General features: G+C 44.9%; 1 protein-coding gene across 3 annotated transcripts in view; it reads right to left on the reverse strand.

Annotated features, from left to right (window-relative positions):
• Positions 1–251: 251 nt before the first annotated feature.
• Positions 252–13228, reverse strand: part of TCHP (trichoplein keratin filament binding) — a 41454-nt gene continuing 28477 nt past the window's right edge. Inside the window, exon 13 of one of the 3 annotated variants that reach the window (XM_077295651.1) lies at positions 252–1229. In XM_077295651.1, coding sequence (XP_077151766.1) covers positions 1197–1229 — 33 coding nt within the window. In that variant the 3' untranslated portion in view covers positions 252–1196. The remainder of the gene's footprint in view (positions 1230–13228) is intronic. The other 2 variants (XM_077295661.1, XM_077295668.1) reach the window with 2 other exon arrangements.

Consider the following 13228-nt stretch of genomic DNA (forward strand, 5'->3'; position numbering starts at 1 on the left):
CATACAGAGCATGCAGGCTAGAAGTCACAGTGGTATTCCTCATGTACATACACAGGACAGCTTATTCGGAATGGTCACTTGAAGATTGTGGTTTCTACATCATATGTAATTTGTGGGTTGGTAATTGGTCCTGACGGCTGTGTAAAAACACACGCACATAACAATAAGGTTATTTCTACCACAAGGGTAGGCCTCATTCACACAGGAGTGTCATGGTACGTAAACATAGACCTGCTGCAGATCCAAATCAGTCCTGTTTCACGCCAGCTTTGGCTTATGGCACCTTATGAATGAGGCCATAGACTTGATTCTAAAACTCTCAACCATCAGAAAAAACACACAATTTTTGAAGGCTTCATCCAATTTGGAACAAGAAAACAACAACTTACACATCCTTAGGGTCCAACGATCAAATGATATGATACTGCAAACATGCACTCAGCCGCACATGAGCAATGCTTTTAGCCACATGTAATAGCCCACTGTGAGACTACCATTATAAACAGAATTAATGTATGCATTCAGTTTCTAAAGGAGAAATACCAGACAAGGAGCATGGTTAGAAAAAAGTCAATGGCTATCTCCTAAAAAAAAAAAGTTTTGTTTGGCTTGATATAGTGGGAAACAAACACGCATGTCCAAAACTAGCACCTGTCAAATTTTTACCTCTTGCAGAAGCTTAAAAATACTTTCCACCACAAGGTGGCAGCATAAAGGCATGCTAGAGCTAAAAGACAGGGTCTGTCAAGCAAAAACAAGTTATTCCTTAACCATAAGACTAGCAGTAAGTTGTTGGTCAGTGGGGGTCCGACCCACACTGATAGGCAGAACAGGGAACTTTTAACCCATTACAATGGAGCACAGTCGAAGTTTGGGCATCCGACCTGCCGCTCCATCTTGTAATGAGCAAAAGTGCCCTATCGGGTATAAAAGATTCCTCATTCTGCCGTTCAGTGAGAGTCCCTGGCACAGACCCCCAGCAATCAGTTCTATGGATAGGTGATAACTTGTTCTATCTGAACAACCCTTTTTATTGATACATTCTATTTATAAATAATGTCAGCTAATATTGCATTATAGGGATGCTCATACACAAACTCTAGATTAAAAAACTATTTACAAGTATTATACATAGGAAAGAAACAGCAAACAATGTTCTTTTTTGTGCTATTGACAGTCCTGGTACATCTTATCTGTTAAGACCAAGCAGGCCGTGGGCGGCTAAACACCTGCAAAACAGAAAAGTTGGAAATAATTAATATATAAACATTGCACGTGGCATATGTATCACTTTTCAATGCAATATATCACCATCGTCCTTCCCCTAATTAAAAAAGCATCCATTAGTGTGAAGACACAACATTTAATCTTAATTATCCAGACATTTTCAGTAGGCCAGGAGGCATAGACTATTATCTTTGTGTTGACTTTTGAATTTGTGGCTGGTCAAGAAACATGAACTATTGTCATATTGTCTGAATGTTGACACTTGAGTTGATGTTTGTTGTAACTTATTGTCTGTTATCTCTGCAAGACAGGGATGCAGGGTCACTGAACAATGGATGCCAAATATGTTGATTGACCATTGTGTGGGTCCTGTGGCTTGTTGACATGCAAAACAGAGGAGGACGAATTATGTAGATTGATTAAATAAAAACTCAAACAATGAGAGTTAAACTCATCCCACCTCCCCCCCAACCCCCCCCCCCCCCCCCCCCCTGACCTGTGGATAATGACTTGAGCCACAGATGTGGGTATAAAAAGGGACTTCTATTGTTCTGCATGGTGTATCAAAAGTGACTTGACAGAACAATAGTCAGGAAGCCATGACTCCATAAAGCAATACTCTACCTGGACAACATGGCTCCATGAAGAGGGACACATATTTGACATTCTACAGGATGGCAGCTTATTGGACCATGGCCCCAGCTGGAAGAATACAGATCTGCTCCATTGACTATCACAGAACCCATGGATATGTGCAGAGAAGCCAGGTTGGAACCATCCGGTCACCTGGACTCCATGGAGACGTCAGGAGAATCCAGGTTATGACTCTCTGGTCACCTGACCCCCATGGATACGTTCGGAGAAGCCAGGTTGGGACCATTCGGTCACCTGGCCATGTGCTTCAATGGATTGTCAGCTTCTTAAGCTTGTTGTTACCTCCACTTTGTGGGTGCGTGCCAAAAGCGGGGTGCCACTGGTGGCTATAGTCTGCAAAACCACAAAAAGAGGAAGTGAAGATCCTTCAAAAATCTATAAAAAAACACCAAGAAAAAGGCAGAGACGCTTACCTATCCAGGCCTCAAAGCAAATGCACTAATAGGGTGCAGTGGACCCATTTAACGATGGCGGCTACACAGGTGCAGTAATACCGATGAGACTGCCAGCCTACAATCAGGGATTGGCCGTTTGGTACACCAGTGCACAAAAAGATACAGTCTGTATGCGGCAATGTTCACACACAGAAGATGGAGAGCATCTGGATCACAGCCTATTAATGACGCCCATACTCTTAGATCAGGCGGGCTGCCCAGTGCTAACTAAAATGCATCCTGTGTGAACAAAGCCATCTGGGCCCAACTGCACCCTTAAATGATATAAAGTGCAAAAAACACATAGCAATATATGTGATGCATTAGTTATTCTGGCCAAAATACGGAAGCTCACAACCCATGTCACAGGTCCACACACTTGTGAATCCTACTCTAACATCAAAACCACAAAAAAGAGGACGTGAAGATCCTCTAAAAACCTATAAAAACACCAAGAAAAAGGCAGAGACGCTCTGCATCTTCTGTATATGAACACTGCCGCATACAGACTGTATCTTTTTGTGCACTGGTGTATGAAACGGCCAATCCCTGATTGTAGGCTGGCTGTCTCATCGGTATTACTGCACCTGTGTAGCCGCTATCTTTAAATGGGTCCACTGCACCCTGTTAGTGCATTTGCTTTGAGGCCTGGGCAGGTAAGCGTCCCTGCCTTTTTCTTCTTTTTCTCCAAAGTCACAGCTGCTCTAAACCTGTTGAGTCAGCAGAAGGGTGAGCCTCTCTAATTTGCACCATCTTGGGTATGTTGCTGGGACTGTTCTACCTGTTATTGTCTGTTTAGTGGTTCAATAAAGTATTGCCACTCTGTTTTACCCTCACCCTGTGTTGTCTGAGTAGTGTTAAGCTCACAGTAAAAAGGAGAGCAGGCGTTCAGAGCTATGTGCCCTGGTCCATCCGGTCCCGGGCCAGCGGACTAGAGCACCCGCTGACCCTCCCCGTGTCTTCTCATTTAGTATAGTCTATTTATCCTTACATTGAATGACATAAAAATATAAAAAATGTTTTATAGAACCTTTACTCATCACATTCTTAAATCCTTGCAAGATACCATCTGGTTGATCCAAAACTTTCAAAAAAGCAAGGTAATGGGAGGTCGAACATTACCTTAATTTTCCACTACAGGTTACGTCTGTGACACGCAGTCACAAAGCCACACTACATGAGGATGAGCTCCTCTATTCCTATATTCTCTACTACTATTTTCTCTACAATCAGTAGAATTCTCCTTGATGGAAGAGAGGAAAACGGAAAAAAAAAATTCCAAGTACAGTGAAATTGGAAAAAAAACCCGCAATTCCAGAATTGTTGTTGGTGTTTTTTAATTTACCATATTGGTAAAGCCAACCTGGCGATGTGATTTCCCAGGTCAGTTACGTAGATATCAATCATGTCTGGTTTATTTTTTATTTAAGTGATGAAAAACAAATTCTGAAATTTGTCTGAAAAAAAGTTTTTGCGTTTCCATTTTTTGGGATCACCCAACATCAGCCATCAAGTACCAGGCTCAGCACCGCAACCCACATCAAAGTCAGAGAGACGACATATGACGTAAATAAACATCATATGTCGTGAAGGGGTTAATGTTTACTTTGACATTCATTAAGTTATTGCATAGTAATTTATATTACTTCATTGACTTATATCAAAGGTTATATATAAAACAGTTTCTCTTTAGGAAAACCAACCATTTATTACTCTATTTCCGTTTTTTATATACGTCATGTGTTTTTGTAATCTTAAACATTTTAATAAAAACATTCTTTAAAAAAACAAAATCCAAATGGTTGTCTGCTGACATTGCTAGATGATCAGATGTAGTATTCTTAATACTTATGGTAATCCACACCAACTACAGTGGGGTACACTTAATCTTCCCACTCCATCCAAAAATAACACTTCAAGGCTGAAGTGCTGACCACACAGTGAGTTCAGCATGATCTCCGTCCTATTTTTATTAGATAAAGTGAGGATTCATCTTCTGGCCATGTGCACACATTCAGTATTTGGTCAGTATTTTTCATCAGTATTTGTAGCCAAAACCAGGAGGGGAACAATCAGAGGAAACGTATAATAGAAACATATGCACCACTTCTGCATTTATCACCCACTCCTGGCTTTTACTTACAGATACTGATGTGAAATACTGACCAAATACTGATCGTGTGAACGTGGCCTTACAACCACAATGAGCTTCACCAGACGAGCAAACTCATACAAAGCCAGTCTGCAGGTTTCTCCAGTCTTCCATTGGTTAAACGATTTGTGAAAACTATATGGAAAATTGGCACTTCTTCCATGACATGAGTTCACTTCTGAAATGCTGATTGTGTGAACCTGGCCTTAAACTGCTATTGGCCAACAGATGGATGTCAGCTTAGTTTTGGCCAATACAAGCACAAACCTTTACAACAATGCACTGCTAAATAGTAGTACAATGCAGGGTGAGCTGTAAATGTATTCAGAAGAATTTGGGAAAGTTATGAAATGTCTGTTCTGTTGTCCTGATCCAAGGATCTCGGCTTTTAGTGGAGATGAATCTGTGCTGCACTTTATGTCCATGCTCAATAGTGACCAGTGCTGTGGAGATGAATCTGTGCTGCACTTTATGTCCATGTTCAATAGTGACCAGTGCTGTGGAGATGAATCTGTGCTGCACTTTATGTCCATGCTTAGTAGTGACCAGTGCTGTGGAGAAGAATCTGTGCTGCACTTTATGTCCATGCTTAATAGTGACCAGTGCTGTGGAGATGAATCTGTGTTGCACTTTATGCACATGTTCAATAGTGAGGCAGGGTTGTGGAGTCGGGAGTCAGGGAAATTGAGGAGTTGGAGTCCGAGTCAGAGGTTTTGCTTCCCGACTCCGCAGCCCTTGATTTTACACAGGTCAAAATAAACTGTACTTTACCCACCCTCCCCTGCTCCACAGCTGGCAGGCTGCCTATGCTCCTGGTCTTCATTGGTAGACTACAGCAATGATGGCGGGGTAGTGGGCATGAGACTGCTGAGCCCAGTGATTGGCTGCTGTGGTCATGTGTGTTGTGGTTATTACATCATAGCGTCAGTCTAACAGCAGACACCGGGGTGGCAGCGCAGAGGCAGCTATTCAGCAGTGGTAGGTGAGTAAAGTATAGTTTATCCTGTCAGTTTGATATCTTTTTGATAACTCTATACGAAGTAAAAACAATTCTTGGGAAAAACCACTTGAACTTGTGGACGATAGATCATTTTGCACAAGCAGCACAATTTACCCACACCTTTTGCTCTGCATATGCTTAAAGAGAGAGTCTGTCACCAGGTTTTTATTATTCTATATGAGCAGCATACAGTAAGGGAAGAGATCCCGATTCCATCAATATGTCACTTACATTACTGCCTGCTGCAGTTCTGATAAAATCACGTTTTATCTGCTGCAGATCTACTAAATACTTAGCTCTTTGTAACCCCACCACACCACCGATTGGCAGCTTTGTGTGTACACTGTGCATAGGCAGAAAGCTGCCAATCAGCGGTGGGGGTGAGGTTGGATTACACGGTAGCAGGTTTACTAGTCCTTTACTGGATAATTTCCTGCAGATATCAAAACTACAGCTAGCAGCTCAGTAAGGCTACGTTCACCTTAGCGTTGTGCGACGCAGCGTCGGGCGCCCCTATATTTAACATGGGGGCGCATGGACATGCGTTGCATTTGCGTTTTGTGACGCATGCGTCGCTGCGGCGCACGCGTCAGGGCGCACAGGACGCAGCAAGTTGCATTTTTTGTGCGTCCAAAATCAAGCAAAAAAAGGACGCATGCGTCACAAAACGCTGCGTTGTGCATGCGTTCACATTTGCGTTGTGCGTTGCGTCGCCGACGCTGCGGCGCACAACGCAAATGTGAACGTAGCTAAAGTCAAACATCGCTGGAATCAGGGTCTCTTGTCTCTGCATTAAATTAGGGGGTAAAAGACTTTGATAAAGACTGCGGTTGCAGTCGAAACGCGTCACTATCCTCACAGGGTTATGGTGAGGTCCGAGGAGCATGTATCTTTTTAAATTTTTGGATTAAAGATTTATATTTTATCTACTTGAAGCTGGAACATTTGCTTTTTCTTTCATGGTTTTTACGGCGCATCAAGACTGAGTTCCGTGCTTCTCTCGAGGACTGGTGAGCTGGCTTTTTTCCTTTTTTCTAAAAGACCTGGTGACAGATTCCCTTTAATGAGATGAACAGGCACATGATAATTCTATATATATATATATATATATATAGAGGCATTGTGATTACTCGCTAATCCCGCCCCTGCACAGTAGCTCCGCCCCCCACCATATCACCACACAATCCTGCCGCCCACCCCATTACCACACACAATACCACCCTCACCACATCACCACACACAATCCCGCCCCCTCACATCACCACACATAATCCAGCCCCCCACCACATTACTATAGATAATCCCACCCCCCACATTACCACACATAATCCCGCCCCCCCACCCCATTACCACACATAATCCCGCCCCCCACCATATTACCACACATAATCCCGCCCCCCACCACATTACCACACAATCCCGCCCCCCCACATAATCCTGCCCCCCCAACACATCACCACACATAATCCCGCCCCCCCAACACATCACACATAATCCCGCCCCCCCACCACATCACCACACATAATCTCGCCCCCCCACCCCATTACCACACATAATCCCGCCCCCCCCACCACATCACACATAATCCCGCCCCCGAACACATCACCACACATAATCCCGCCCCCACATCACACATAATCCCGCCCCCAGCACATCACACATAATCCCACCCCCCAACACATCACCACACATAATACCGCCCCCCACCCCATCACCACACATAATCCCGCCCCCCACAACATCACCACACATAATCCCGCCCCCCCACCCCATTACCACACACATAATCCCGCTTCCCCGCCCCATTACCACACACAATAACAACCCCCAACCACATCACCACACATAATCCCGCCCCCCATCACATTACTACAGATAATCCCACCCCCACATTACCACACATAATCCCGCCCCCCACCCCACCCCCACATTACCACACATAATCCCGCCCCCACCCCATTACCACACATAATCCCACCCCCCACCCCACCCCCACATTACCGAACATAATCCCGCCCCCCACCCCATTACCACACATAATCCCACCCCCCACATCACCACACATAATCCCGCCCCCCACCACATTACTACAGATAATCCCACCCCCACCACATTACCACAGATAATCCCGCCCCCCACCACATTACTACAGATAATCCCACCCCCACATTACCACAGATAATCCCGCCCCCACATTACTACAGATAATCTCACCCCCACCACATTACCACACATAATCCCACCCCCCACATCACCACACATAATCCCCCCCCACCACATTACCACATAATCCCCCCCCCCACCACATCACCACACATAATCCCACCCCAACACATCACCACACTATTGTTATTAACTTCATTTTAACCCCTTAGTGACAGAGCCAATTTGGTACTTAATGACCGAGCCAATTTTTACAATTCTGACCAGTGTCACTTTATGAGGTTATAACTCTGGAACGCTTTATCGGATCCCGCTGATTCTGAGATTGTTTTTTCGTGACATGTTGTACTTCAAGTTAGTGGTAACATTTCTTCGATATTACTTGCGATTATTTATGAAAAAAATGGAAATATGGCGAAAATTTTTAAAATTTTGCAATTTTCAAACTTTGTATTTTTATGCCCTTAAATCAGAGAGATATGTCACAAAAAATAGTTAATAAATAACATTTCTCACATGTCTACTTTACATCAGCACAATTTTGGAAACAATTTTTTTTTTTGTTAGGGAGTTATAAGGGTTAAAAGTTGACCAGCAATTTCTCATTTTTACAACACCATGTTTTTTTTAGGGACCACATCACCTTTGAAGTGATTTTGAGGGGTCTATATGATAGAAAATAACCAAGTGTGACACCATTCTAAAAACTGCACCCCTCAAGCTGCTCAAAACCACATTCAAGAAGTTTATTAACCCTTTACGTACTTCACAGGAACTAAAACAATGTGGAAGAAAAAAATTAACATTTTACTTTTTTTTGCAAACATTTTACTTCAGAACCATTTTTTTTAATTTTCACAAGTGTAAAAACAGAAATTTAACCACAAATTTTGTTGTGCAATTTTTCCTGAGTACGCCGATACCCCATATGTGGAGGTAAACCACTGTTTGGGCGCACCGCAGAGCTTGGAAGTGAAGGAGCACCGTTTGACTGTTTCAATGCAGAATTGGCTGGAATTGAGATCGGACGCCATGTCGCGTTTGGAGAGCCCCTAATGTGCCTAAACAGTGGAAACCCCCCACAAGTGACACCATTTTGGAAACTAGACCCCCCAAGGAACTTATCTAGATGTGTGGTGAGCACTTTGAACCCCCAAGTGCTTCACAGAAGTTTATAACGTAGAGCCGTGAAAATAAAAAATCGCATTTGTTTTCACAAAAATGATTTTTTCGCCCACAAATTCTTATTTTCACAAGGGTAACAGGAGAAATTAGACCACAAAAGTTGTTGTGCAATTTCTCCTGAGTACGTCGATACCCCATATGTGGAGGTAAACCACTGTTTGGGCGCACCGCAGAGCTTGGAAGTGAAGGAGCACCGTTTGACTTTTTCAATGCAGAATTGGCTGGAATTGAGATCGGATGCCATGTCGCGTTTGGAGAGTCCCTGATGTGCCTAAACAGTAGAGACCCCCCACATATGACACCATTTTGGAAACTAGACCCCTTAAGGAACTTATCTAGATGTGTGGTGAGCACTTTAAACCCCCAGGTGCTTCACAGAAGTTTATAACGTAGAGCCGTGAAAATAAAAAAATCGCATTTTTTCTACAAAAATGATCTTTTTGCCTCCAAATTTTTATTTTACCAAGGGTAACAGGAGAAAATGGACCCCAGAAGCTGTTGTACAATTTGTCTTGAGTACGCCGACACCCCATATGTGGGGGTAAACCACTGTTTGGGCGCATGGCTGAGCTCGGAAGCAAAGGAGCGCCATTTGACTTTTCAATGCAAAATTGACTGGAATTGAGATCGGACGCCATGTCGCGTTTGGAGAGCCCCTGATGTGCCTAAACAGCAGAAACCCCCCAAAAGTGACCCCATTTTGGAAACTAGACCCCCCATGGAACTTATCTAGATGTGTAGTGAGAACTTTGAATGCCCAAGTGCATCACAGAAGTTTATAATGCAGAGTCGTGAAAATAAAAAATATATATTTTTTAACAATAAAGATTTTTTAGCCCCCAAGTTTTTATTTTCACAAGGGTAACAAGAGAAATTGGACCCCAAAAGTTGTTGTCCAATTTGTCCTGAGCATGCTGGTACCCCATATGTGGGGGTAAACCACTGTTTGGGCGCATGGCAGAGCTCGGAAGGGAAGGAGTGCCATTTTGGAATGCAGACTTTGATAGAATTGTCTGCGGGCGTTATGTTGCCTTTGCAGACCCCTAATGTACCTAAACAGTAGAAACCCCCAACAAGTGACCCCATTTTGGAAAATAGACCCCCCAAGGAACTTATCTAGATATGTGGTGAGAACTTTGAATGCCCAAGTGCTTCACAGAAGTTTATAATGCAGAGTAGTGAAAATAAAAAATATTTTTTTTCCCACAAAAAAGATTTTTTTAGCCCCCAAATTTTTATTTTCACAAGGGTAACAAGAGAAATTGGACCCCAAAAGTTGTTGTCCAATTTGTCCTGAGTATGCTGGTACCCCATATGTGGGGGTAAACCACTGTTTGGGCGCACGGCAGAGCTCGGAAGGGAAGGAGCGCCATTTTGCAATGCAGACTTTGATAGAATTGTCTGCGGGCGTTATGTTGCGTTTGCAGACCCCTAATGTACCTAAACAGTAGAAACCCCCACAAGTGACCAAATTTTGGAAACTAGACCCCCTAAGGAACTTATCTAGATATGTGGTGAGAACTTTGAAAGCTCAAGTGCTTCACAGAAATTTATAATGCAGAGTAGTGAAAATAAAAAAATATATTTTTTTCCAACAAAAAAGATTTTTAGCCCCCAAGTTTTTATTTTCACAAGGGTAACAGGAGAAATTGGACCCCAAAAGTTGTTGTCCAATTTATCCCGAGTACGCTGATGCTCCATATGTGGGGGTAAACCACTGTTTGGGCGCACGGCAGAGCTCAGAAGGGAGGGAGTACCATTTGACTTTTTTAGCGCAAAATTGGCTGTCGTGTTTGGAGACCCCCTGATGTACCTAAACAGTGGAAACCCCCCAATTCTAACTCCAACCCTAACCCCAACACAGCCCTAACCCTAATCTCAACCCGATCCATAATCCTAATCACAACCCTAACGATAATCACAACCCTAACCCCAAAACAGCCCTAATCTCAACCCTAACCATAACCCTAATCAAAACCCTAAATCCAACACACCCCTAACCCTAATCCTAACCCTAATCCCAACCCTAATCCCAAACGTAACACTAATCCCAACCCTAATCCAAACCCTAATCCCAACTCTAACCCTAACTTTAGCCCCAACCCTAACTTTAGCCCCAACCCTAACCATAACTTTAGCCCCCGTCGTCACAAAAAAAGTTCAATGTAACCTTTTTTTTGTACGTCGCGTCCGCCATTTCCGCGGATGCGTGGCCGTAACTCTGCCCCCTCCTCCCCAGGACATAGACTGGGCAGCGGATGCGTTGAAAAACTGCATCCGCTGCCCACGTTGTGCACAATTTTCACAACGTGCGTCGGTACATCGGGCCGACGCATTGCGACCGCCCCGTACCGACGCAAGTGTGAAAGAAGCCTTAGGCTACTTTCAGACATAGCGCATTTTTGAGCGCTATTTTGCGGGCGCTTTTCAAAAATGCGCAATGTCATTTTCGTCTGCCGGCAAAGTGAATGAGAAATTCACTTTGCCGTTCAGACACACCGCAAAAAAACGCGGCGCTTTTGTCTGCAAACACGCCGGCGTAAAAAGAATTGACATGTCAATTCTTTACGCAGCGGCGTGTCTGCGTATCCCCCTAGGGCCCCATATTACCTTCCACACACAGCGCCTTTGTCCTGGGTGTCGGCGTCTTTGTACGGAGGGGTTGACACCCAGGACCGGACGTGACGTCGGACAGGAAGAGGGAAGCCCCCGCCCCCCAGTGAAGCAGCATGGAGTCCTTCTGTGTGTGTGTGTGTGTGCGTGTGTGTGCGTGTGTGTGTGTGCGTGTGTGTGTCCCCATGCGACGCTAGTGCCACCATTGTGCTAAGTCGCCGTATGGGACTACTACTCCCATCCGGTATTAGGATGGGAGAGTTGTCCCTGTGTCCGGCGACTTAGCACAATTGTAAAGTTACACAAAACACCTACACACAATACACATACATGACACACAGTACATACAACATATAACACAGAGTATATACTCACCAACAGCACACTTGTAGGCGAAGCCCTCGATCCTCCAGGAAAAAATCCAAAAATAATAAACCAAATTCATACTCCCTGTCCGCAGAATCCATAAAACGAGTGTCCCACGCCGATCGGCTGCTCTCCGGCGATACACTGCCAGGAGCGAAGCTCCTAGCAGTGTATCGCGTACTGTTCCGGAGTTCAATGACTCCGGCGTCTCGGTTAACAGCAGTACAGCTGCGTTGAACTTTCCCACGCAGCACTGCCGTTAAGCGAGAGTGCCGGGGTCAATGACCGCCGGTAAACTCGCTCGCGCATGCGCAGTGACACACCGACAGGAACTATGGCTCCTGTCAGTGTGTTGCTGCAGCCGTGGAGAGCAGACATATCTCTGGATGTGTCTGTTCTCCATGGAAAATCTTGATACGTGGCACTTAAATATGTGGAAATTAAATACGTGACACGTGGCACTTATACGTGATACGTGTCACTTAAATACGTGGCACTGAAATACGTGGCACGTGGCACTTTGATACGTGGCACGTGGCACTTTGATACGTGGCACGTGGCACTGTGGCACGTGGCACTTTGATACGTGGCACTGAAATATGTGGCACGTGGCACTTTGATACGTGGCACGTGTCACTTAAATACGTGGCACTGAAATATGTGGCACTTTGATACGTGGCACGTGTCTCTTAAATACGTGGCACGTGGCACTGAAAGATGTGGCACGTGGCACTTTGATACGTGGCACTTTGATACGTGGCACGTGGCACTGAAATATGTGGCACGTGGCACTTTGATACGTGGCACTTTGATACGTGGCACTGAAATATGTGGCACGTGGCACTTTGATACGTGGCACGTGTCACTTAAATACGTGGCAGGTGGCACTGAAATATGTGGGACACGTCGCACAAAAAAGTTACATGTAGTTTTTTTTGTGTCGATGGTCCGCCGAAGCACGACGCATCCGTCGCACGACGGATGCGACATGTGGCAATCCGTCGCAATGCGTCGCTAATGCAAGCCAATGGAGAAAAAACGCATCCTGCAAGCACTTTTGCAGGATGCGTTTTTTCTCCAACGACGCATTGCGACGGAAGCCAAAAAACGCTAGTGTGAAAGTAGCCTAACCCTAACCCTAGCCCTAACCCTAAATTTAGCCCCAACCCTAACCCTAACCCTAACCCTAACTCTAACCCTAACCCTAACCCTAATTTTAGCCCCAACTTGTCTTCTCCTGCCGGCCGGCAGATGGCAGCAGATGGCGGGCGCACTGCGCATGCGCCCGCCATGATGAAAAAGCCGGCTGGCAGGAGAAGACAGAAGAGGACCCAGGGACCCCGGGTGAGTATGATAGGGTCCCCGAATCCCCCTATTTCTCTGTCCTCTGATGTGCGATCACATCAGAGGACAGAGAAATAACTGATCGCTTTT

Source organism: Ranitomeya variabilis, chromosome 1 (assembly GCF_051348905.1).
Source record: "Ranitomeya variabilis isolate aRanVar5 chromosome 1, aRanVar5.hap1, whole genome shotgun sequence".
NCBI lineage: Eukaryota > Metazoa > Chordata > Amphibia > Anura > Dendrobatidae > Ranitomeya > Ranitomeya variabilis.